General features: G+C 42.2%; 2 protein-coding genes across 2 annotated transcripts in view; one reads left to right on the forward strand and one right to left on the reverse strand.

Moving 5' to 3' along the window:
* The window catches only part of LOC131282532 (arf-GAP domain and FG repeat-containing protein 1), a 28,097-nt gene extending 7,263 nt beyond the window's left edge, over positions 1–20,834 (forward strand). Inside the window, exons 3-9 of the mRNA XM_058312027.1 lie at positions 15,183–15,371; positions 15,540–16,294; positions 16,541–17,118; positions 17,200–17,308; positions 18,594–18,827; positions 18,909–19,336; positions 19,422–20,834. Of these exons, the coding sequence (XP_058168010.1) occupies positions 15,183–15,371; positions 15,540–16,294; positions 16,541–17,118; positions 17,200–17,308; positions 18,594–18,827; positions 18,909–19,336; positions 19,422–19,466 (2,338 nt within the window). The 3' untranslated portion in view covers positions 19,467–20,834. The remainder of the gene's footprint in view (positions 1–15,182; positions 15,372–15,539; positions 16,295–16,540; positions 17,119–17,199; positions 17,309–18,593; positions 18,828–18,908; positions 19,337–19,421) is intronic.
* Positions 20,835–24,726: 3,892 nt separating this feature from the next.
* Positions 24,727–26,321, reverse strand: LOC131293262 (stress-induced-phosphoprotein 1). Its single transcript, XM_058321346.1, has 2 exons — positions 25,119–26,321; positions 24,727–25,038 (listed from the first exon to the last, which is right to left on the reverse strand). Exons 1-2 carry the CDS (start codon positions 26,024–26,026, stop codon positions 24,966–24,968), a joined length of 981 nt encoding a protein of 326 aa, XP_058177329.1. The 5' UTR covers positions 26,027–26,321; the 3' UTR covers positions 24,727–24,965.
* Between the last annotated feature and the right edge of the window lie 1,571 nt (positions 26,322–27,892).

Consider the following 27,892-nt stretch of genomic DNA (forward strand, 5'->3'; position numbering starts at 1 on the left):
AAATGAGGACCGGAATGTGACAGTCGACCCGCACTTGCCACCGGATGAGTCATCAATTAAACAGCGGTCCATTGCGCTTCTTGGTCGAGACTGCTTACCCCCCCACGAATGTGCATTTCGCCCTCCTTTTTCCCAAATACCCGGGTGATTGTGAGCTTTTTTGGGTCACATCCATTCCGCCGATGAGAAACAGGTTTCATCGCCCATGAATAATGTACCTTTTTATGCCAGAACGCGTCGATAATGGCCGTAGGATGCTGTTGCGCTGATGGACTTATTTGATCAAAATTAAGTGGATAACGGTTACGAACGAAATGTATCGTCACTTCATGATATCGTCCTGGTGGATGGTAGTTACGTTCGCCCGGTGATTTATATTTGCCCCAATCATCATCCCGGTTGTTGGAAATGGATGAGTTGAATTGATTGAAAACCATCCCTCACTCATCCCCCCCCCCCCCTCCCCCCACCCCATCGTCGAAACAAAACTGTCCTTGAAATTGAACAAAAATGACACATCCATCTCCCAAAAACGGAGGCGTGTAATGTGTTTTGGTCTTATGAAAAAAAAATCACCCAAACATTGTCAGGGATTGATTTGCAAATCTTTCTGCTTCTGGCCGTTGTTTTTTTCTCGTTTTTTGTGTTGGCAATCACACGGGGAATGAACGCCAATCGGTGTATGTTTCGATTGGCTGTCGATAAAATCGCCTTTTTCTGGTTCAGGCTTTGGGCCGTACACGTGTTTCGGTTGGCGTGAAGAATGTAGGCCGCTGCAGCAACCATGCCAAAAGCCATACTATCGAATCCTTTTTTCCATTAGTCCAATGATACCCCTATTGCGAGGAAGGGTGCTTGTTCGATTTTCCAAACCCCCGTGTGCCCGCCTTTGGGAATGACGAAGAAGAAAAAAAACGGCTCGCCCAATTCAAAATTGCATTTCTCGACGGTGTTTGTCGAGCGTGCTAAATGGATGGAGAAAAACGGGCTGCGAAAAATAAAAAGGTTTGCCCAGGATGTTTGCCCCCAGTGGGGGCGGTGCAAAAGGTCGTTGGAATATCGATTGACAACTGATCCCCTTTCTCTGTCCTTTCTCTCTTCGCGCCGGCGAAACCGGATATTGGTGTCTCCGCGAAAGTGCCTCAAATGTTTGACGACGCCACCTCTCTACGGCAAAATACATAAATGCTTCCTACGCACCGTCGTTCGCCGGCGGGGCTGGTGTGCTTTGGTGTGCATCGTGGTGTGCAAAACAAAGAAAAAAAAGCATGGGGGTGGGAGATGTGCAATGCAAATTCTCGATCGATGCCGAGAGAGCCCCGTCGGACCATCTGGAGCTGCAGCTATGGATTCCCGCAGTTCATGGAAGCCAGATTGCAATCGGAAAATTTAAAGGAAATGTGGAGTATTTAGCACTTCTGCTGCACTCCACTGGCAAGCATTAAGCTTGGGGTTTATCTTCACACAAGACGAAGTACGTAACTCATCACCCCACTCACCACGCAAACGGTGGAGTTGGTCCGGTCGCCGCAACCCGTTCCGTGGCGGTCGTTAAATTATTAAAATTTCTCCACATCTTTTCCTCCAAACACACTCCATTCCCGCCGTCGTGGCCAACCAATCACCATACCGTCCGGGTGCTGCTTTGTGTCGGCATATGGGGGTTTACTTTCCTCTTTCACTTTCCGCATAACTGAAGCGTTCGCCTGGTTCGTTTGGCGAACTGGACGCGGAAAAATGGCCCCTTGGTGCGTGTTGCATTTTACTTTCAACGCAAATCGTACGTAAAGCGGGGAAAAATTGCATCGTCACTACTCACTCTAGCAGCAATTTCAATCTCGTTCAGTTTATTTTTACCACCTAGAAATGTCCTCCTCTACAAGGAGACGCATTGTTTATAAAAGTAGTTGAAGATTTCTTGACAGAGCTTGTGCATGAAATAGTTCATATTGCAACTGTTCCAAGGCAACGTCGTCCTGGGGTCGATAATAAAATAAATTAAAAACAAGTGAGCTATAATTTAAATTAGATTTTTCCCGGGAGGGGTTAGTATGGGAGAACGTGCTGCTGTGCCATTATTTTTCGGATGATGTCAATGGTCAGTCATTCGTCCGCTCGATGTTGTCGGTGATTTGTCGAGCCAAACGACCGAGGCATCATGACCGTGACACTCTGGTTAGGAGATTGTCTCTTATCACCAAACCGTGGCAAACAACGTTGGCCGCAAACAAAAAGAAGTATTCACACTCAAAACCCACGGACCAAAAAGCAAACACAAGCTAAAACCAGTATGGTCACTTGAAGTGAACCGTGGAGTAAACGAATCACTATTTGCAGTCGTTTGACGAAACGACAGATGGTCGTGTAGGAATCGTTTATTTAACGAAAATGTTCAATCATGATTTTACAATGCGGTTTGCATACAAAAATATACTTACTCTACACAAGCCATCAACAACATCTGCAGTACTTAAACTTAACGTGTGAATAGTTTCAGAAGCGACGGTTCAGTATAGGTCGAGTTTTTAGTGTACACAGAACTCCATACATAAGAAAAAGCTAAAATATGAAGTAGATTGAGGTGCCAGATGTCCCTACATCAATTCTCTTTTGTGAAATAAAATTTTCAAAAATTAATTTCATAATAGTATTTATTTTTTTATATTAAAGCAGGTACACCAAAAAATATGAAAAATGAGCACCAATTTGAAGATTAATGTTTGTTTTATTTGTTTTTGAAGTTAAAATTGACGTATTTCTCCTACTATTTCTTATATTTTTAAAGTAAGATACCTATACTAAAAAATATATTAAACTTTTGTACAAATTTCATCGTTTCATTTGGGAAGCCTCCGTAATATTGTTTTAAAACATATTAATTTTTAAATTTCATGGTTTGAAATTTGCTTCAGATCTACAGTTATCTTACAAACTACATTTTGTTTCACAAACTGGCTTGTGGTTTATTTGTTAAGGTCCTTATCAATGATTTATGCTGAAAACTAAATTAATTTTAGTGCTTGTGTTTTTCACGAGCCGGTTGTGGCGTAAAACAATAAAACCACGCGCATTTTGTTTTCTATCTCGGCCGAGACACAGTTTCCGATCAAATCTTAAAAGCAAATTTTGCACGGTATGGAAAATTCATGAGCCTAAGATGTGAAAGTGACTCCCCCACCATCCCCACATCCGCCGGCTGATGAAAATAAGTCAATGTCGTTAGCGGAAAATGAAAACGTTGCACTACTTTTCCCTCCCCACAACCATCGCCATCGGAAGCCGGCTTCTCTCTTTCGCTTCGGCCGCTGGGAGCCCCGGAAACTGGGTCGGCCGCGGCAATATGATCGCCGGATCGCAATGATGCACTGTTAAGCCACACCAAGCGCCTTTTTGTTGGCGTTTGCAATGCATAACAAATTTCGCTGTACAGTGGAGCAGTGTCACCGAAGCTGCCCATGGGGGAGGGGGAACGGAGAAGAAGAAGCCTTCCAACTGTCCAGTTTCATTTGCGCTCGAGTGGCTTCTTTCGAGTTGGTGGTGTGTCGGTCGGCAAAAATGAGATGCATGCACATCAACCGGGAAAACCTAGATTGCAGGCGAAAACAATGCCACAATGGAGGAAAAACTGGCTTCCTCGACAAAGAGGTCTCGCCAAACGGGGGAGAGTGAGAAGGGGCGAAGGTAGACACATGAGAAAGCCAAACGACGCTACATCGGATGGGCATAAAATGCAGGCGAACGGTGAGAAGGATGAGACTGTCTGAGCCCCCAGGGTGAGCGGAAGAAGGCGGGGTAGGATGAGGAGGGAGGGCTAGGATTAATGATCTAATTTGCATGCCAAATCAATGTCGAGGCTCGTGAAAGCGCCTTGAGAAAGCGTTCCACGACGTTCCGGTGCCGGGGCTTCATTCACTTTCCGAACCAGTAGTAGGTGACTCAGAGATTGGTCAATTTTTCATGTTTGCACGTTGTTCGTACAAAATGTGTTATTTCCAAACACGAGAATCCAAACAGCGGTCATATTGACCGCAACGATTTCTTCGATTTTAACAGCTTTTTGCAAAAAAAGGCTTTTCTTAAAATCCAAAACTACAACTAAAATAATTTTGTTTTGTTTGACCTGTTCCGAAAACCAATTTGACTCTTCTTAAACCGTTATAATTTCGCTATTTTTGGAGATTTTTCAAATCCGTAAAAGACTTTTTTCAGTATATTTATTGACTATTTTTAACGTTTTTGGTTTTTCGATGCATCTCTTCATCTCGTAGTAAAGCAAAAAAGGACGAAAAGAGGTTTTTTTAGATTTTATTATTTCAAAATGTATTATGTAAATCCTCATTGGCGGCCTAATGTATCAGCATTCTAACGCACACTTTTTTGTGCATTTGCGAAATACTCGAAAAAGTAAAAGTTGAGAAGGATTAAAATTCGATTCACATAGATCTTCTTTGCTTTATACCGAGCTAGCGGAAGGATGAAGAGGTGCATCGAAAAACCAAAAACCGCAAAAAAAATCAACAAATATATTAAAAAGTAGCCGTTAACTTTTTTGAAAAATCTTCAAAAATCGTATTCTAGTATTAAATCGCTCTAAATTAGTTTTTACTAGCTCAAATTTTACAGCAATCGGAAACGAAAGTTTTCTGAAAAATTAGCTTTCAATGTTCATGATAGTTGGTAGGATTAAAATTATCAATGTTTATATTTCCTGTCGTTTTTAGTCCTACATTTAATTGAATCATTTCATTTAATGAACATTTTTCTAATCGTTCTTAATATATATTCAGAGGCAGTTGTGTTTTTCTTCTATCTCGCGCGTGTGAAAACATCCACCTGAACACATTCACCAGACATAAACACCAAGAAGTCGCCTCGCGTGTTATGTTGGCATGCCTGCCTTCCTTCGCTGTGTTCTACTATGCTCGCCTCGCCTCCACCATTCGCCGGTCAGGAGCGGACCTTTCGGGGTGTCCCGGGGCCAAACAATTATTATCGCATTAAAGCGAATCGAAAAACCCAACGCAAACACACGGGATGATCAAAAGGTGTCGGCATCGTTTGATGCCGCGGCCGGAGTATCAGGCGCGCAGACCTTCTAGGAGAGGTCCGTTTCGATACCTTTCCTTTGGCGCACACATGGGTCATGCCATCCCTTTTCGTCGCACTGCAGCGGAGGACCTAAGGAGGACCCGCCGACCGAAATCAATCGTCGGTATCAGCCGAGCTGGTGTCAGCTTCTCGCGTCTTCTTTGGACCTTTGCCGGTAGGCAGTGGCCCAAATATGCATGTCTAACGGAAGGTCAGTTATGTTGCCCGAATGTTGTCGTGTTGCCCGTGATAGAATGGAATTCGCTAGCCATGTGCGAGGGGGTCCTCCTTGCTGATGAGAAACGGTTATTGGTTCGTGCACGGACTTTGAATACCAGGCGCATCATGCCATCCGGAGGAGCAGGGCACTGCAATGCAGTTTCTCATAAATGGGTCTGATTGGTTGGAAAAAATAGCTTGAAAGCCGGCACCCAATTAACAGCACAAAAATCGTTAAACTCCTTTTCTAAAAAAAAAATAAAATTTACCAAGCGTACCTTGTTAATTATACAAAACATTGAAGGATCATTCAAAACAGGATTTTTTTTCTAAACGCAACCCTTTATCAAATATTTATAAATATACCTCAAATTTTACATTGCGAATAGACTAACGTCTTAATTTGGAATGCAAAGGTACTAGATAATCAATTACCTTGGAACACGTCAGACATGAGCCCGTTTACCATTCGGTAAATGCTTCTAAAGTGTCGGCTATCTTAATTCGCCGATGCACGAATTAAAACCGAACGAAAAAAAAAGCCTAGTCAAGCGATCAACGATTGAAACCGAAGTCACCTGTTAACTAACCGACCCATCCACCACCCAGCATTGCGTGTGATGCATCAATCAGAAGCCTTGATTCGTGACGTACCACAATCTACTGCAGCAACCTGGCCGAGGAGAGGAGGTGTATGAGGCAGTGTTACAGATCATCGCGCTGGCGCTCGATTTTTTCTTTGCCTCTAATGCTCACTTCGTTCAAGGCGGACGGAATCCCATTGGCCTGATTGGGTGGCGGGCGGCTTGGCAAGTCTGTCGAGCAGCATTAAGGCACCTGTAGGCGCCCGCGAACGGGACGTGAAGCGAACGTAAGCCAACACGCGGCCACTTCCGCCCAAACGGTCGAGGTTTCCGTTCGTGCGCCTTTGTGGAACGCCGGTTTTGTAGTACACGATTTACATCGTTGTTAAAAACGCCTTTAAACAAACGAACGAATGTTCGGGGGCGTTAGTGATGGCTGCCACCATCTCTCCCGTCCCACCGACTGCACTATTAATCTCCTTTTTACGAGGACTTCAGGGTGGGGGGACTCGATTACGACCGATTTGCAACGATTGTCAGTCCGGGAAATTATTCTCTAACCATAGCTGGAAAAAGCTTACATCAAATTTTAATGAGCTGCGGATGCAATATAATCCCGCACAAGAAGCGTAGGATGGATAGGTTATCAATTTACAGTGACGTAGTTTAGTACGACAAAATCAGGGTCAGTCTGGTTGATAGCAGCGTCTTTCCGGAAGCAGACGACAAATGCCACAAACGGTTACACCCTTATCAGTACGATGCAGTTCCTCGTTTTATTGCATATCTGCAGTGCTTTGACGTCCATTTAACGTCCCTCGGGCCTTTGAGGAAGTCCCATTCATGGCGTGTTACAGTTCAGGGATATCGAGAGCTCATTGACGCCAGCACTATTAACTGTTTCAGCATCCCGGTAATATTTATCTTACAGCTTACACAATTTTCGCATAATCATCCCAGTTAAAAGTGGGTTTTTTAGAACAAGTTCTTTTTAAAGTTGTTTTACTAACAACATAGATTTTTTACTGAATTTGTTTAATTTAAAAAAAAAAGTGTATCGCTGTTAGCTCTTCATTTTTTGATGCCATGCTTATTTATTAAAAAAATAGAAAAAGACGAATAATTTTATTTATAGTTCATAGTAATAATTTTTATATGCTTATCGTAAATGAATGAAAGTCATATTTAGTTCACCTAGAATATTAAAAAAAAACAGCTTCAGTTCTATTGAGATTTGGATGAAAAACGTAGCTTTATACACGACATTGTACAGAAATTGTATTAGATGTAAGATAAAAAATACCCATGGGATGCTGAAACCATTACAAAAAAAACATCATTATAACAACTTGATGTGGTTGTATTATTGAAATAATGTTTTCTTGTAGAATAAAATAACCCAATTTAATTGTAAATTGAAGCCCAAGTGCTAACTATCATGCGAATAGTTCAACCATTTTTCATTCGAAAACACTATCAATATAGGATCAACAGTTTAGCGACATTCAGCGATGTCAATTGCAATTAAGCAATTTAAAGATAAACACACGTTGTTATTTTACCTTGTTTACATTTTAAATTCCGATTGTTTAATAGCAGTTCAACTATATACCGTTTTTTCCCCTGAATAACGACCTCCCAAAAAATTCAATATTCTTGAAAAAAAAATGTTGTTTTTTCTAATTCTCATCAGTTCTAACAATTTTTTGTTTGTTTTAACCTCCACTCTATGATCGCATCGAAAAGTTACTACCCGTTTATAACGACTCCCTTAATCGAACTTTGATCATTTTTGAACGTGAAAAAGAGGTCGTTATACACGGAAAATGTGATACGTTTTTGATTTGATTTTAGTGGCAACACAACCAAATATAATTTGATGTTTTTTAAGTCAAACTTCTTTCTCACAATGTGTACCAAAAAATTGGATGTACTACCGGCGGACGATATTTAAACAAATAATTCGATATAAATAATTTGTACCTTTTAGGCAGAAATTAACTGTGACAGCTGTGAATTACAAAGCCGAAAATAATTAATCTGCCATTCGGCCGCACATAAGGTTGCCTTTTTTCCAAGGGATACATAAAATAAGCGTTTTGTCCTTGCTGGATTTCTAATTTTCTCAACGCGAGCGCCTTCCAAGATGGAAAACCTGCTCAGCCGAGTCTTATTGTGTTATCCATTCAGCAATCATTTTACATACATCACATTGGCCTCCGCACGCATGGCACCCATTGCCGGAGAGGGGGAGGAAACGGAACCCCTTTGGTCGTTAAAAATGCCGCAAAGCTTGAGCAACATAAGAAGAAAACCCCCCCAAGCACCGCCAACGTATGTTTGCCGGCGTCGGGCCGGAAAACGAACAGGCGAAACGATCGCTAAGCTTTTGTTTCGGCTTCCGGTTTCGCGACAGATGCAAGACATCACCACTCTTGGCTGCCTGCTGCCGGTGGACGGCTTCTTGAGCGAACGGCATTGAGGGTGCAAGAAGTTCAGCAATGACACCACGCATGTCTAATGTGCGGAAAGCGGCTCTAACACTCTGTGTGTTTGTGTGGTGGCGTCCGTGAGGACAATTTTCCACCTTTCGGGGTCGTCGGGCATAATGGGGCAGTGAGTGTGGCGGGCCGTGGCGTCGATCCGCGCACACGCGGCATTAAAATGTGTTTAACTATTGCGCGGAACGGGCCAAGGTTAGAAGGGGGAACGACGGGGACGGCGTCCGTTGGGCACGAAGGGTAATTGCTATGCCCCGTCCGATTCTTCTGCGAGATCAGCCAAGGCAGAAAAGTGCAAACCCCGTACTCTAGGAACATTGTCATTACCGCGACGACTTTTCTACCTCCCCCTCAGGGGGTGGGGGGTAATGATCCTGTTGTGGGAGGGGTGTGCAAGTGAAACTCAAATGTCACCAGTGCGGCCCGTTTGTGTTTCCCGTTCAGTCGCCATGATGAACTGCGCTTTTAGTGTTAAACGCAAAATAAGCGGCCATGCAATTGAACTTGCGTCAAGAAAAAGTCTCAGAAAATATTTAACTACGTTTTAAGTAGAAAACTTTAATAAATTCCGATTGACTCAACCTAGCTTTAAAGATATATGATGTCTTACTAAGTAAACAGTCATTCAAAGTATTAGTTATTAAGAAAAGAGATTCTTATGTTCTCGGAAAGGGCGCCTCAGCTCTGTAAAGCCTATCTCTAGTGTTATTTACAGATTATACATAGCCCTTTAGGGTATAAAATGTAAATTTCAATTACAAAACTTACATCCCCCTTTGATTACTCATTGCACTTGATTTATTTCTTTTTATTCGTGATAAGCCGGCACACAAGAATTAACATGAGTTGCTATAAACTTTCAACTTTAAAACTTCAAGAAAAAGTTCAAGAACTGGTCCCCTTAGCCTATTCGGAACAAAAGAAAAGTGGAATTTCGATAATATAGCTTTTTAAACTTTAAAATGTTTTACAACACATATGCTGATGTTGGAAAATATTGCCTACATTCAAAGAGTGTTAACAACGTTGAAAATAGTTAATTTTAGGGTCTCTTTTTATTAAAATTAAAATGCAACACAAGCATGTTTTGAGGAAATATGTTTTTAAAGACGTGTTTTTTAAAACGTTATGTTATGTTGTAAGATCTTCAACATCATTTGCAGTCCCTTAAACTAAATATTTGGAAAGTGTTTTTACTGTGGTATAAAAGTTTTAGCGTCCCAAAGCGTCTCTGAACTTCAGAAACTTCAGTTTACTTAAAAGGAGATGAAATTATTGAAAAATGGAAAACAAAGCCAGCACAAACGATTGGAAAACAATCATCCCACTTCTGGCTATAAACAATCAAATTCCCTTTTTTGTAGCTTCCATCGGGCGGCCAAACAATGAAGAAAGCTGCTGCAGTGCTGCATGCACGAGGAGTTGCATGGCTCAGTGGATAAAGCGAGCTGGCGGAAAACAAACACCGTACACTGCACCCCCAGAAGGGCTCGTCGCGCCGTATCAGACATTACTCATTCGGCCACATGACGAACGGGGGGTTTTGTCCGCACACAAGCGGGGAGAGGTACACATTGGGAACTGGAGACAAGCTGGCGTGGAAATGCGATACTCCGTTGCGGCCGAGGCGCGCGCTGCCTTTGCCGGAGGAAAAGCCTCGTCGCGGAAAGTGAAGTGGTTTGCAAAAGAAGAAAAAAACTGCTGCCTATCCGGATTATGTCTGCAGGGAATGTGTGTGTGTGTGTATGTTATTGGTAGACTTGTGACTCCCCCTTGCCTTATCGAAAAGGTCTCTCCGGCCCTCCGGATTGGAATGGCAAGCAAAAGTAAAAGTTTTTCACTTTAGGTTCGGCACTTTCGTGGGCACACAAAGGCAGGGTGGGGCAGAGGGGTGCTAAGATGAGTCATTTTGCAATGGGTAATGGTACCGATTTGAATTCAAACCATGCGACTGAACAAACCGGTCTACGGTGGTGGCCTTCCGCTTCGCTTTCATTCCGCACTCGTTGTCAATAACTTCAAATGGTTGGCAAAAAGATATTTAATCTTATTACTCGCCAGAGCACGACTTAAGACCCAAGACAAAAGTTCAGACGAAGCTCCGAAGGCGTCTTAATGCGCATTTTCAGAGCAGCGTTAAGTACTAACCGCTGACGTTGCACCGCGGACGGGATCGTTTTCCATCCCGGAGTCTAACACCAACCGTACGACGACGATGTATCACGGACAAGAAGAGGCCTTCGACAAGGTACGGCGTCAAACCGCCACAGACCATGTCGCGACACTCTTGTTCCGCCATCAAGACGTCGGCCGGCCGACAAAAACAAAGAGGCGACAACAGGGTGGTGCATTACGCGTGCAGTCAGTCAGTCGGTAGGTCATAAAGATGAGGTTTTCTTTCCCTCGGACCGAACCACCGTCGTGTTCGCAGCTTCGGTTGGTCGAACCGGTGACGGAAAATAAGAAACCAGCAACCTAATTCCATCCCCAGTGGCGTCACAGATGATTGTTTTCACGGCTGAACTTTTTCCGCTACCAAATGCGCTTCGCACTGAACACCTCGCATAAAACGCATGAATTTCGGTTCCGAGTGGTTCATATAAAAAAATATATAACGTCCAAATAAAACTGCCATCACTGAGCGTACACTCTACCGTTTAACGTTGAACTTATTTTGCAGCCACTGTTATTATCGAATTCGCCTATCTTACGTCACGCACTATTTCTGCCGTGATTGTAAAAAAGAAACGAAAAAGGAACCCCTCCCATGATCAAGGCAACATTTCTTTTCTTGCCCAAAAAAGGGCTTGTTTGTGTTGTGCGAAAAAAAAGAAAACTAACCCCACACGTACCATCGATGAGTGAATGAGTGTTGGCCAAAGTTAAAAACACACAACCCCGCCTTGCGAGGGAGGGGGTCGTGAAATACATCACGGATGTAAACAGGTGTTTAAAAATAGTTTCTCCCACCCACTTCTGCCTAGGCATTTTAGTTCCGGACGATTGCCTTACGTCGTCGGCCACATGGTATGATGGGGATGGATAGGTTCTAGTTTTGGTGTGTTTTTCCTTTTTTTTTTACCCGCTAGTGTTGTGGCTAAAATTAGGTCTTCCCATTCCAACAACCTACCTTCCATTTCTCAATTGCTTACCTGGCGAGCGTTCATACTCCCTTTCCGTTGATGGGACTTCCAATTTTTCTTTCTCTAACTATCCTTAGAAAGAAATGTTGTCCACTGGCGTCGTTTTAAAAACTGCTTCCTATTGCGAGCATAAAAAGAAAAGTCTCGCGCGGCAACGATAGTAGTGAAAAGACAAGATTATGTGATCAATCGCGTTACCTCATCGGTGGTGCGTAGATTGACGTGCTGAAAGCCGTGGTGTCCGATGGAGTGGCGGCCGTCTGGAGGAGAAATCGGGCATGCACGACGGTATAACATCGTATCTAAGTGATTACGCGCCGTTGCGGCATATTATGGCTTCAAAATTGATTGAGATAAAATGGACAAGACGGGCGAAGAGTATGTGTTTTTAATAGCTTGGATCATGTGTCAAAAATACCTTAGATGGAGAGAAAAGTATCTCTACATGATCTATTATTTTCGTTGCCTTATTGAAGAAAATATATGAGAACACACTGCATATGGGAAACATATTGACTAATGAGAAAGGAATTTCTGTAGCACTGGCTAGTGAACTTGTTCAAATACTAACACCACCGCCCTTCCGATCTTTTTCCTCCCTTGCATTCTTTAACGAAAATATGCAATCGTCCATCTTTCTTTCCCAAGCCCGGTTCTTCCAGTAAACGCTAACGTGTTAACATCACGCGAACGAATGCACCCATTTCCAGTGGAATCCCATTCTCACCATTCATTCGAAAACTGTAGTTTTGCAATCTCCGTCTATTCGCGTTCTCCAAGCTCCTCCAAGGCAGACATTCCATTCTAATTGTGCCTTAAGACCGAGCGATGGCGACGGCAATCGATTTGTGCTCGCCGTTGACATTTGAGGAAGAAGAATATTGGCCAATCGGCTCTCCTCAGCTAAGCCTATGTGCTAGCAGATGTACCGAAAAGGGAAAAATAGTCAAATAAAATGACTCACGTTTTACCGTCGAGCCGTCATGCTGCATCTTAGCGTGCGTCACTATTATTCAATCCGTGTCGTGTCTTGGCATTTTTTTTTTGAGTTCCCTTCGGAGTTTCGACTTGGCGCCGCACAGCAAAAAGTGTATGACACAATCAGTGAAAGGCGCTTTGGGCTCCGTGCTAAAGTACTACGTGACATTTGAAACTAGATTTACAGAAGAATGAGCTAGATTATTCCCATTACTTCTACTTGTAGAGAAGAAGGAGTGTGCCGACGCGTGGGAAAGTCGATTGATTCCTATTAGTTTTATAGAAATTAAAATCAAGATTGTTTGTTTTTGAGCTACAAATTTAATTTTTCCTCATTTTATTACAATTTAAATTTCTACTGTTTTGAGAATGGTAACGCAATAAAAACATAACAATTTTTATGTGTCGTTGGCTAAATTGAAATTTTAATTTACTTGAAAACAATAATCTACAACTAACAGATCTTCTTCTTTCTTTTGAAAGAATCCATGAAGAGAGCATGACAATTTATATGATTTATATAAGCTAAATAGAAGTTTTACAATTTGTTACAAAACAAAGATCTACAACTAACACAATAAAACAATGATCTACAACTCTTTGTAAAAACCCTCAACGGGGTATAACTTCTTTATAGGTTTCAAATTTGTTAAATAAAAAATTTAAGCCTCAACCGTTAAGCTTTATTGTGCAGCAGCAGACAAAGGATAAATCCCTCCAGACAGTAGATAATGCCACCAAAGGATATTGGAACAAAAATAAACCTGCCGGGTTCCCAATCCGTTGTCCGTGGGCCGGATTGAACGCAAGTAAAGATTAAAATGGCTCGCTTCAGCCTTTTTGCGTTTACTTCCCTTGCACCGGGAGGTTTGTTTGCTCTTCTACTCCTTATAATAACGTGCCATCATAAAGCGAAAGATAAACGCGCTACGTGACTGCTTGTTCCGATCGGCGATAAATCCGCTTGTTGTTTGCTCGCCGATAACGGCAGTTCTTTTACGAGGGCCATTGGCTGCGAATTTGTCTGTGAGTGTGTAGTAAACAAAGCCGGTCATTGGTTTTTTTTTTCTCTAATTAAAATGCGCGGTATGTTTTCTCTGCAAAAAAGAAGTTAAGATGAAGATATTTGCATTTCAAAACAGCTGGGATTTATACTAAATCTTGAGTTATACGTATTAGTAGTACAGGATACAGGAAGGATCTTTTGTTTTTACTTCTTTGTTTTGCTTTGGGCTGTCAGTTTGGTTTGATTACAGCACTATATTATTTCTCTCTCTGGAACTCGGCTTCTCAAGGGAAGGATCAGAATCGATGCCGACATGAGCGTGGCGTCAACAGCTGCAATACACGAGCACAAATGCATCCCGGCACGCCATACCATCGCCGGCACCTAGGGGGGCGCCCTTCGGGAAGGGGGTCGGGCCCGACCAGACACGGGAATCACGGCTGTTAAGATGAGATTAATGCGCAATACCGTTTGCCAAGCAACCCCGGGACCACTAGGCTAACCGCCAGGGAACTATTCGCGCACAAACCGCCCAAGGGCGTCGGGTGTTCGTTACGTGAGGAGAGTGATTAAGTTCGTCGAATTCTGCCACCGTAGCTGCTCCTTTTCTGCCTACCACTTGCCCATCGGCTGGCCCACACCGACACCCGGCCCCGGTGGATTGCACTGTTTATACAAACATTTGTCTAATGGCGTTTCCCGGTTGTGTGCGGCACACAGGCGGACGAAAGCGTAAAAGACGAACACGGCGCGAGTAATCGACTTACTATCGCGCCTCGATCGATTGATTATCGCTAGACTTTGGCCCACCGGCGGACATAACGCAATCAATCACAATTTTCCTACCGCAATCGGAAAGATGGGAAAACGGTTAAGAAATGCGCCGAAGTAGCCGAAGATGCCGTGGCAAGTTGATCTAATTGGATTCGGATAGTATTGTACTAATTCGTTTAGTGAATTCGTTATTTAATTGCGCCCAATTGAGATCAATCATTGGAGTTATTTAATCAACTAATTTGCTCACAGCAGGACTGAATCGTTATTATGTTTACGGGGAAATTTGGCACATATGTTTATAACGGCCTTCAATGTTGCTGTTCCTTCTAGTTGTGTAATTCTGATTCAGATTCATGAATGTGAATGATTCTTTGCATCGTTTCAGAGATTCATGAACCTTTTAATGAGAGATGTATGAATCCCAAAGATTCATTCATGTTTAAAGATCAAAAAATAGATAGAGGGACCCGGTTTTTTTGTCGCATGATCCACGCAAATGAAATAATTTTCTAGATTCGTGAAATGCCCATGAAAGATTTATTAAGGTTTCGTAAGATTCATCAACGTTTGAAGATTTGAATCCTTAGGGATTCATGAATAAAATCTGAATGAATCTTAGGTGAAAGATTTATATGAATAAATCATGCCTGAAAATTCATAAGCCACAGTTCCTTCAGTTCTCCGTGAACTAAAATTCTTTGAAAAACGTAGCACCTGCACTTAACGTTAAATGGGTTAATATAGTATTAAAGAACCCAATGTTTTTTTTTCATAGAACGAGAAATTTAATACGGCTATTGTGCAATATATCTATCTAATAAGTCTCTTTTTGAAAAGAACACAATTTCAGTGGTAATTAATGTGTTTGAATTTTCTTTCCTTTCAGACGAGGTCTCACACCACCGCATCGAGTGAAATCGATCTCGATGGCCACATTCACACAGGAGGAAATAGAGTTTCTCAAACAGAATGGCAACGACAACTGCAGCCGGACGTGGTTGGGCCTGTGGGATCCCAAGCGTGCAATCAAGCAGGAACATCGTGACTTCATGATAGACAAATACGAAAAGCAAAGGTAGGTACGGCCAAAGGGGGACCGTGGCGGTTCACTGAAGTACTATTTGCGATACGGGGATTGGTTCGGCCTCACAGTCGCCAGTCGACGGTCACTTCAGACAGCACGGCATCTAATACTAATTGACGAATCTGTTCCACTTCGGCCCACTTATCCCCATCACCACAGATACTACCTGGAACCTGCTAGTCCGCTGAAGTCGCTGCCCACGAACGCGTCGAGCTCGCTGACGTCACTGTCGGTAGGAGGAGGGAGTAGCAACAAGAATGCCAATGAAAGTTTAGTTCCTCTCAAAACGCCAACGCTAACGCCCCCACCGGCCAAGCTGCGCTTGAATCGTAACAACTCCGGCTCGTGCAACGGGCTGAATACGGTGAACTCATCCTCTTCGATCGTTGCCCCGGCGGCGGCAGGCGGTGCGACAGCGGGCGTCCAGTTCCAGCAGCAATTCTCACCGGACGACAGTGGATTTTTCGGCTCGACGTCGGCGGATCCACCCAAAATCCTGCCACCGACACCGCAGAAGGGTCAGTCGGCGCTTCAGCGAAAGAACGGCATCAAGATCAAGGGAGGAGCCGCCGCAGCGAAGGGTCAACTGCCGCCAACGTTCGAGCGCAATCAGAAGAACGGATTGCTTAACAACAGCAGCACCGGCGGTGGGGGTTTTGCGGGAAGCAGCGGCGATATCAACGCCAACAAGTTTACACCGGACGGGGACTTTGTGGCCGACTTTGGTAGCGCAAACATCGTCAACAACGTCAGCAACGGGGGCAGCCACTACGGCAGCACGAGCAGTTTGAAGAACGGAAGCAGTAGCGAGAACGGGAGCTACGGGCAGCACAATGGACTCAACGGCAAAGCGTCCGCCAGGGAGATGGAAAACTTTGCCGATTTCGACCACAATCCTATCTTCAATTCGGCAGGTAATTAAATAACGATTGAACAGCTAATATCGGTTGTGCGTTGATTCTTGGGTGAGTGGGGGGAGGGGGAATGGGAGCAGGTCTAAAAAGAAAGGCATTTATGGTTCAGAACTTTACTCATTACACGGCAACCAGTGGAAGTTGCGATAAAACATACATTATATCCTATTCTTTATGTCCTTTCCTGCGGCTTTTGGACTCGTCGGTGGCATATGGCATTCTGTTCAATGGAACGCGCAATCGTAGAAAACATGAAATCATACTTCAGCTCGAACAGTTTCGATAGCAGCACCACCAACAGCGTCAGCAGCACGGCCAGCGTGCAAAGCCTGACCGGATCCGATCCGTTTGCAAACTTTTACTCGCACACACTGGCGGGCAACTGCAGCAACGCGGGGTCCAATGCTGGCACACCGACGGCGTCCTCATCCGGAACCGGTCCGTCGGCGAAGTACGGTACTGCCGGCTACACTTGTATGTCACCGGAAGACAATTTGCACACGGGCAAGCCGCAAAGTCGCAGCTATGGGTTCGGAAATACTTTCACCACTGAAACCCGTTTTTCGCCGAATGCAAACTCCATCCAGAGTGGCCCCACTGGGGCTCCCTTTCAGTATCATTTACCTTCGGGGGGACCCAAAGGCCCGGGCTCGCTACAGGAGAACCATCCGCTGGGTAACGGAAATTCCTTGGGATGCACAGTGAATGCAAATCATTTCAACAATAACTCCGGTAACGAGGATACATCACCGAACGAGACGGTACAGTGGAACTTTTGGCAACAGTTTGGCAATAGCTGCTGGCCAGCCGAGGATCAGTTTCAACAGTATCAGCAACAGCAACAGCAACAGCAACAGCAACAGCAACTACAATACCGTCAACAGTTGCAGGAACTACAGCAGCATCAGCAGCAGCAACCGTTTCGTAACAATCATGCTCTGCAGATGACGAGTCCGCAACATGCTGCTGCGGTTGCCCAAACAACAAACTATCGCTCAGATCAGTATCGATGGAGTAAGTTTGGTGTGGCGGATCGCAAAACAAAAAAAAAATGAAATTCAGCACCCAACACTTCCCTTCGATGGTTGTGTGTTTGAGAGTGTTGGCTGTCCGCTCCGTTTCGTTGGACTTTCGTGTTTTAAGATATTTATTTATATCAGAGCATGAGTGACTCATTTGGAAAGGTGCTTCATTGGCGATGCGGCCGGAAATTGTGGTCGATCGTTTTGATTATTAAACATTTTTGGTGATGCTTTATTCAGTTTTGTTTTATAGTATACCATCGTAACACTAGGCACCGTTTGTACATGTTCGTCCATTATTTTCCATCCTCCAGTCTGAATGTGCTGGTTTATTTTTTTGTTGCATTAGAATCATGATAACGATTGAACTACTAAAGCAAAATGGAATTCTACTTATGTTTTGTGTCGAGATATCCATGAACATATTAGGACAAAATTCAATAGTACAGAATAACCTGAACTTCTTTTAAAGCCTACAGGAAAAATTTTTTTTTTTGTTTGAATAAAGTTTTGAAAACTATGGAATGTAGTTAACACGTTGACGGCCAAGCTTAGTACAATTAGTTTCCCTAAAATTTGGTTATAAAATGTATTAATCGTAAGGCAATCAAAAATCAAGCAAAACTAGGATTTGCTAAGGATAATTTTTTATAATTACCCTAGCTAATGAGTCCAATACTATAGTTGGGGCTAGGGAGTAGCTGATTTGGCGTTCAATGTGTTAAAAGTAAAGCTAATTTATAATTTAGTTACCAGATAAAGTGATATACTACCACTTTTGTGTTAAAAATAGCAACTTATAGATTAAATGCAATTGCAAACGACGACAATTATTGTGAATAGTACAAACAATTTTACTTCATACCGTACATTTATTTGATCGGTTTTAGTATGGTAATATTTTTTCTGTTATTTTACATTCCGTTGGTTTTGGTTTTGGGAAGAGGCGGTGAATGAATTTCCAAACGATAAACATTTTCTTATTAGCTTTAGCAACAAATCGTTTGTTATCAGACATTTATTTTTTGTTCTGTAGGATCGCGCTTTTCGTTACAATAATGGTTGCAAACATTTTTATCTTTATTAACACTTATACATGTGGATTGCATTGAATAAGCTTATTTTTGCAGTTAATAATCTTAGTTTTACATTCCTTTCTAGCTTGTGTTTATAACGCATCATACTGAAATAGTGTTTGAGTTTTTCATAAAAGAGTGTCTGTTACCGTGTTTTGCTTGCAACATTTCTCTAACCGATTGATGTTCTTCCGCCTGTAGGTCTTCCGATGCCGCTTGGAGCGACCGGTTCAAATGGTAACCTGAACGGCACCAACAATGGCAATACGTCCATGCACTCAACACCATCCGTCGATCGATACGCCGCACTGAAGGATCTGGATGAACAGTTCCGGGAGATAAAATTAGAACAGCAGGCCGAAGCAAACAACAATACGGTGACGTCCAACGGCATAACGAATGGTCATGGTACAGCCGATCCTCACGCGTCCCAAGGTATGCTTTTGGCGCCGGTGCCGTGTGTAATCTCCGATCCGATCCGATATTCATACAATTTTTCCACATTTACGTTCACAGTGTCCACGGCAAACCCGTTCAAAACGGCAAATCCGTTCCAGCAGCTGCAACAGCAGCAACAGCAACAGCAGCAGCAAACGATGGCATGGCCAGTTAATGGTATGAACGGAGGGACACCGCGAGATCAGGCGCTGCCAAATGGAGCTGGTTTCTACGCGACGTCACCGTACCAAGGAGGATTTGTGCACGGTTCCAGTCCGCAGCTGTACAATGGTACCCCAGTGGCCAATGGGAATGTTGGCGGAGCCGTCGGTAGCTATCTACCCACCGGGTACCATCAACCGAACGGTAATGGATACGCGATGGCAGTAGGTGGCCCGAACGGTGGCTTGCATGCTGGGCAATTTAATGCTACGCTAAACGGAGTAGTACCCGGCGTTAACTCCAACCCGGTGCATCATTTTGGAAACTTTGGAAACCCGTTTATGGTAAGGAAGCTCGAATGAGGATCCATTGTTACTGTAAGCCGATGGTTTGATAACACATATCACTCTCGTTTTTCCTTTGTTTTAGGCCACCGGTACGACAGCAGGAAGCTCGAATAATCCTTTCTTATGAGTAGCGTAGATCTTGTATAGATAGTAAATTATCTGCTTTACAAAAAAAAAAAAAACAAATACCGACATGTAAATGAAATTATCTGCACAGATGATTGGAAAATAAGTGAAGGCACCGAGTTGGAAACATACAATGCAAGTCATTAATCGTATGGATGGATGCTGGCAGAGACAAACCGACAGAACGAGATTACAACGGTGTGGTTGTAGAAGAAGTGTACATAGATTTTAACTTAACAAACTATCATCAACTATCAAATGCGCACGAGGAGGGTAGAACAAGCAAGCAAACTCCGACGAAAGGCATAGTTTAAAGAACAAAATGCTGTAAACAAACCGGCGGACAACCTTCGCTATACCATGACATATTACGCAAATGCAGCTTTACGGCGATTCGGGACACCGGCTTAGCTTTCATCCGTTGATCGGCACAACCACACACAGTGAGTGATTTGAATTCGAGGAGCTTTAAAACATACACAAAATCGTCCACATACATGCGTGAGGTTTCACTTTACTCTAGCAGCGAGCTCGGCTTAGCATCTGCTGAATTTTCTCAGCGTTGATTTTACAAAACAAACAAGCGGAAAATACCATTTACAATTATAGATGTATATTGACAGTACGTTAGCCATGATACCCAATAGGTGCAATAGTTAAAAAAAATCCCCTGCAGTACCGATTTTGAGTGTTCAAAATAGGATGTTCATGCGGAACGAGACGCATCTGCAAGCCACGGTTCCCCAGGGTCGTTGGCAGTGTTTGCAAAGCTGTGTGCGATATGGTGGCTGGAAAAGGTGTGTTAAAAATACTCAAACAGCCTTACTGGAGAACATCTTCCATCGTCCAAAATACTTCCATTGGGTTCGTACGCACCGGCGCTACGAACGATAATGGACGCTTTCGAATCGACGGCGGTCTTGCGGTGCCCCATATCATGGCGTCCTCTTTATTAGCAGACTTGCTAATGTGACAGTCACGCATTTCAGAATCGGACACATCATTCTCTTGGACACGTATGTTCTATTTCGATCGAATGACCGATACGATAAAGTCCATTTGAAACGATTTTTTTCCGCTTTACCGTACCTTATGGATCGGGAAGGGTTTTCTGCATGCTTGTTAAGTCTTTCATGTCAATGTATAGTTTTTTTACGCAGAGAAAAGTTGCATAAGAAAATATGCACATAGCACGTGTAGCCTAGCTATCACATCGAAGAACGTTTAACAACCGGTTTACAGACCAATAACAAATGTAAGGCGATTTTATGGTACTTTTAAGAAATCCTATAACTTCTTAGAGTAGTCGATAATCGTACGCATAATAATCAAATGTGAAGCGCATCAGAACTACAGGAACGGTTGTAAAAATAGACGCAAAGTAGGAGTTAATAAGAGTTGGTTTTATCCATAGCATTCACAATTCGTGGAATTTATATATGCGAGCAACGGTGATAAAATATGAGTATTAGATACCAAGCTTTTTGGACGATTTCTGCCACTAGAGGAGCCCTATTTACGGTGACTTATGCTCCTTCCCTTATGCGGAGAGTGTGACGTGGTGTTAAATAAAGATAGTAGAAACGTTAACGGTCATTGGGCTACAAATAAGAAAGAAATGTAACACATTAGGAGCGTTTGAATCCACTACACTATGTTATACATATATATATCTCTCTCTCTACTTAAAGAATTTATACCCATCGTTGGTAGAATCAATAGAAAGGGCGAAAACCAAGTTGAACGTTTAAGCCAAAGAAATGGTGTTAGCTAAACGTCGCGAGGAAAACTACTCGGAACACACTCCCTACCAAATGTTTGCTCAATCTTGTCTCGTTTTGATTGATTGCCACTAACTCCAACAGCATTAAAAATAGCTAAAACAAAACTATAAATCCTACAGCTAGCGATCAAAGCTCCGCTCCGATGCTTCGAAGGTCGAAAGAGTGTGGATTTTAAAGAAAACGCTCATGTGGCCTTATATTTAAAAACATACTAAATTGAACAACAAGAATAAAACGTAACCAGCAAACGCTCTTAAATACGATTTTTAAATCGCATCATAAGGTTTGTAGAGTATAGACAAACAGCTACTGCAAAAGACTAACACCAAGGATACCAACCAAATGCAGTACCTATTCGATGTCCCGCGTGTTCGTGGACATGCTAGAATGATCATGAGGTGAAATATACTAAGCCGAGGGGGATTTTAAGAAGACGGAAAGAAGGGGTTTTATCAAATTTCCAGAATCAACCTTACTGCATGCAGTTACCTGGCTAGCAATTCTAATTCGAATCAAAGTTCTTAAATTCACTATCAACTTTAAGAGTGAAAACGCGAAAGAATACGGATTAATCCGTCTGTGTCGCATAATGAGCTAAAAAATCAAGAAATATATTAAATAACATAACGGAAAAGATAAAAAATATTAAAACGTTACGCAAGTGATAGCGCAAACACACGAGAAATTGGTATGAGCATAATAAATACCGCCTTCTAAAAATAAATAGCGAAGTGATAGTGAGATATAATAGATAAGAAATTAGGAACGAAAATGGTCCGCTTAGAAAAACAAAAGTAAGAAACGACCGACAAATGTGGTTACGAATGACATTTTCAGTAAATTTACTCTTCCTATTTTTTTTATTTTCTCGTAAAACGCTTTCTTTAATGCATAATCTATTATTCTAATCGTAAAAGCGGAACAAAATGAACAATTACTGGTTGTTTTTTAAGCAATGGAGTATCTCGCAACCGGAAAATATCAAACAAAACATGAACAATTGCGATTTGGCTACCAGATTTACGATTGTTTGCTTGTATATCTATGCGTAACGCACTGGTGATTTGACGTGAATGTGATTTTCAGATAGATGGATACACATCCAACTGTGTTGTGCCTTAATTTGCAACAACTGTGTTTTAAGTGCATTTTAAAATTGTTTCCCATCGCTACTGGTGGACGGGAGCTAGCAAACAGATTTATATTTCTCCGGATGGCATTAGCCGGAGACCAGTTGGAAAATTGAATAATGATTCCTTCAGCTTCCTCGTATCGGTTATACTTTTTTCCCTAACAGAGTAGAGAAGTTCTTTGTCCGGTTAAATTTTGCTTCCAAAATGCTGTTGTAAATGGTTTAATTACCATTAATGGAAAACACCTTTCTTGCTTTCGATCAATTTCTCTAAAGCGAAACCGATTCATGCCGGATAGACTCTCACTCTTGGTTGAAGTAGTATGGTGTAGGTATCAAGCCGTGCTTACGAGCTGGTTAGACGTGGAACGGAAAAGTACACGAATAATTAAAAAAGATGAACAAATTGTTGTGAAAAACTACTATGTAAGCCAATGGTTTTAACTCAACACAAAGTTTCAAACTGAACTACTAACTAAAGCGATCTAGCGATATAAATCGAAAAAGTTACATTCATCTTCTAAACTGAACAAAAATTATTATACAACCAACACTATGGTACCGTAGAGTGAAATGGAACATTTGAGGTATAAAAAGATAAGATTCGTCTATATATATACTTATACATAAACATATGATTACAAGTTTATGAGCTAATTATGTTTCAAAAGTCGTAAATAAAGAAAAATATTTAATATTTATTAGGTGACACATGGATTGTGTTTGGGTTTCTCAATTCTCACAATTCGATTTAATCTTCTCTTCTCACAAATGACGGTTGGTTTTCTATGAGATTGTTGAAAGAATAAGTTATTTTTTGCTATAGATTAAGATGTATCTTTCATAAAATGTCTATATGGTTTCTGTTTTTGGTGAGCCTGCTAAAAACGATGTTCCTAAATGTATGCAATCGGTGCAATCTAAAACTAAACAAAACTAGAGTTGGATCTTATGAATCTTTGGGTGAAATTTATTCATGTGAATCTTTAATGAAGGAAAAATTGAAAAAGATTCATTAATCTTTGGTGATCCATGATTCTTTGCGGATTTATCAATCGATAAAAAATATCGTCTTCCTACTTGCTCGCTGTTGCGCATGAAGATATGCAAAGCGTGACACATGCATTCTTCATTCGAATATATGAACGCTAACGCTTAAAAGAACATAACGGTTTAAACTAATCATGCAATGAAGGTTGAATACAGGTTAATGAATTTTTACATATTAATTAACCAGTTAAGTTTCGAATGAAACCCCCACCCAACCCAAATAGTCTTACAGCAGGTGTAGCCGGCTTTGAACACGGCTTGCAAGGCTTAGTTTGAATTTTGCCGGAATGGTAAAAGGGTAAAAATGGACAATAAAAAGGACACAGGGGGTCTGCGATAGCCGAGTGGTTACGCAGGTTAAAAAATCAGAACGCGGATGCCGAAGGACTCCCTGGACGGCGTGGGTTTGAATCCCAACCGTGAAAGACCCTCCCCACGGACGTGGAGACTGATGAGAGGCCTAACTATCCACGTACACAAAAGAAAAAAGTCTAGTAAGCCCTTAACGGATAGACAATGCCGAAGACGGTCGTTACGACAAGAAGTAAGGACACGTCTATTTTTACCTAATCTAAACGTTGTGGTTTTACGAATCTGGAAAATTCGAATGCAGAGGCGCAATAAACAAGTTTTCTGCCAGATCACGGTTACGTTCTCGATCGGTAAATCTAATTTTATACCCGAAGACTATAGTAGACTTACACCAACAACGGTCATCCCGATGTTTAATAGTTTAAAAATAAAACGAGACAAACAAAGTTCCTACTGAATGCGGTTTTAGTTGTAGAAATATTTTATTTTCCTTTATTTCGCCTTTTACCACTACATTTTTATTTTCAAACTGGCGCACTCTCTTATCATCATCGCTTCCTTATAGTTTTATTGTTACTGAACTATTAGTAAATTTTACGTATCCCTAAGCTTAGTTGGATTCTTAACAGTTGTTCTTAGGCGGTTCTGCGGTGCGGTGCAATAGTGCGGCTGAACGTCGGAAAGATTGGGCACCTCCTTCTCCGTGCTTGCCACAGCGCTCTAGCCTTTGTATTGATGATATATTCTTTCAACTACGCAATAGCAAACTTAATGGCGAAGTGAGGATAAACACTGAAACAAACGCTCGCAAGACGAACTCTTAGGAAAACCCATAACTCAATGGCCAAACGAACTAAGGGTACGTAAAATTTAAACGAAAAAACGACCATCCGGCAATGGTTTAAACCTTCCGTTATCCCGGTCTCCTGCTGTTATCGTAAACAATCACATGCGCAGAAAGGAACGAACAAAAACTCCCCCTAGGACTTTATGTTGGTTAAAAGCCGGTTCCGCATGTTAAATTAAGACACATGTCCCAATGTAACAGTAGTTGGAGGGCGAATTTCAGTCCCTTTTGCGCCGGTGTTTGTCATGGTGTGGTCTTGTTTCGATTTTCTAGCACGCTTTCCGTACGGATTGGGATCGTTGTAGTATCAGTAGAGAATGAGCGGGGATATTAGAGTTGATGCGTTGCATATACCATCGCGTTCGATAAGCGTTTTTAGTAGATCTGAATGATTCCAGACTCCAAAAGTTTCTGTATTTTGGAAGCAACTTGTGGATTTTTGAGATGCCTGAAATGAGCAGTAAAAAGAAAAGAAAAGGTAAACATTAGAAAATGCATTTTGGTCCACTGTAACCGAGGCACACGTACTCTTGCACTGCCTTTGGATCGTTTTGCATCTGTTCTAGGATAACGCGCATCGCCGGATCTTTCAGGATCTGTTGCACCTCCGGATCGTTCATGGCTTTCTTCATGACCTCCTTGGGGTTGGCATGCACGGCCACCGAGCAAGCCCGGTATCCTTCCAGTGCTTCCGCATTGTTGGGGTCAATTTCTAGCGCTTTCTGGTAGGTAGTTAGCGCTTCCGAGGGCTTCTGCATCACTTGCAGGATTTTACCCTTGCGGATCCATCCTTTGATGAACGTTTCGTCCAGCCGGCAGCAGGTTTCGCAATCCTTCAGCCCGAGATCGAAGGCGGCCAGTTTGGTATAGCAAGCCGCACGGTTACTGTACAGTTTCGCGTCGTCCGGGTTGCGCTTGATCGCTTCCGAGTAGTGCTTCACGGCCATACTGTAGTCGCCCTTCTTGAAGAACTCGTTACCCTTCTCCTTCTCTTCCTCCGCCTTGGCAGGATCGATGTAGGCCAGACGCTCCATATCCTTGATTCGTTTCTCCGTGTCGCTTAGTAACGACTTAACCTCCGGTGTTCGGTGTTCGGACAGTGACTTTTCAAAGTAGGTCTTGGCGGATTTGTAATCCTCCAGCCGCCGGTAAGCATTGCCCGTGCGCGTGAACGCCTTTGCAATCAGCTTGTAATCGGCCCGGTTCTCTCGACCTACCTCAACCGCCTTCTCGCACTCCTCGATGCATTTTTTGAACTCTTTCTGCTCGAAGTACACCGCCGCAATATTATTGTGGAATGTTATGTCCGTAGGGTCGTGCGTCAGGGCGGCCCGGTAATGCTGAAGCGCTGTTTCGAAGTCTTTCTTTTTGTACGCCGCATTGCCGAGATCCTTTTCCTTCAGCGCCAGCGCCTTATTTTCTTCAGAGGTTGCCATTTTTGGCCTTCAAATCACTGTGCGGTACTGCTCGGTAATGCGATGGACAAAGGATAGCGAGTAAACGAGAAAATACCACACTTTCCGTAAACCCGGTCTTTCTTTTTTCTTCCGCTTCGTTACACTGCCAAACGTTGAGTTGTTACGTCGATGATTCAACTTTTCTTTATTTTATCGTATCACCGAACACACGTCCGTGATGTTGCAATTCTTCTCGATACGTCGACTATTGGTTTTTAACTGTGCACCGAAATGGTAAAATCACCGTCAGCTGCAAGATCTAGAACTGGTGTTCTCGTGAAATGTGTGGAACAATCGAGAACGAAAAGCATGTTTTGCAGTTAAGGTTACTGGAACGAAGCATTTCTTGAGCTCTTTATCTTGATTTTGACAAGTTTTACAAAATGTCATTTTTGACGGTTTCCGCTGTTCGAATCGTCGGTTGGTAAAGATACATAGATAGGAAAGTTCTTGAAATTGTAATTTAATTGATTTACCTCTCGAATTTGTAGTACAAAATATTAGTTAAATTAATTATAGAATTTCAAACGCGTATGTCATAAATACCAGCTTTTAGTAAATTCGCACAAGGTTACCAGAACGAAGCAAAGCTCTCAATTTTTGTAGTTTTGCTCTGTTGCAGTAACCTGCCGTTCATTTTGACAGCTACACTGGGTTGCATATTTATATGTCAAATTTTAAAAAATGGACAATGATTTTTCAACCGACTTTTTTAAATTTATGAACTTGTTGCAAACCAGTTTTGGTTGGAACGTAACATTTTCGCAAAGCGTTGTATTTGTTATACAAAGATCTGTTTCAAGACTAGTCATGTTTATCCATCACTTTATTTGGCGATAATATTAATGATTGGCCGCTCCTTATATTCGCTAGATTTACTTCGTAAATATATTTTGTTCGTTCAATTTGTCATATCTCCAGTGCTTTTGACTAACACATGCTTAGGCTTCAAACTGTGAAAAGTTACTTCCTTGCAAGTTCAATTCTAAAAACTTCTGCGTTACCTCAGGATGTCGTGGCGCACCAGGCGTCTCCATCATTGAATAATTGGTTGAATAAACATTTTTTTTGGTTACTAAACAATTCAATACACATAATTTGTCATTGGGTTGCACGAGTAAATTTAACGGCATTGGAATTTCTTTCTATTATTGCACCTCATTTCAATAATATCCAAATGAAGAGCAAAAATCTACAAAAAAACCCGCCATACGTTAAAATCTTGATGTTTCCAAATTGTTTTCTATGTTTCCCTCCTTTGTTGAGTGTTTGGATAAAATAAATCTTTATTGTAACCTGGATGGTAATAAAACATTAACCTTTTTGTTTGCAAACCTTTGTCAATTTTTAAAGCCTGCTTCATTATAGTACGATGCAATATCGCAGGGCATTGGTTTCGTCAGCCCCATCGTTTTTTTTTATTAACTATCTGCACCAACTCCAAATCGTGTTATCAGTCCACCACACCATTCACGTTTGTGTGTTTTTTTCCTGGACTGAAATGTATTTGTGGTTAAGAGCTGAATAAATAACATGCCTTTAGGGTCGAAGTGGAAAACCAAAATGGACCAAATGGAGATCGTGTATTTTTGCTTTGCCACTTCTCGTTTGTGGTACTGGGTAACTGGGCATGTCGATAAAGTTTTGTAACCTATTTTTTAGCCCTTGGTGCCAGATCCAGCCTATGATAGACTGCGTTTTGGGAATGTCATCGTGCTAATGGTGCATAACCACATTGAAACAGCGTACGTGGTGCGGCGCATAACTAGAACAATCAGACGAATAAAACTTGTAGTTAAGCAAGACATAAAATGGGTCAATAAATCATATTCTATAAGCAGCTTA

Source organism: Anopheles ziemanni, chromosome 2, assembly GCF_943734765.1.
Source record: "Anopheles ziemanni chromosome 2, idAnoZiCoDA_A2_x.2, whole genome shotgun sequence".
Taxonomy (NCBI): domain Eukaryota; kingdom Metazoa; phylum Arthropoda; class Insecta; order Diptera; family Culicidae; genus Anopheles; species Anopheles ziemanni.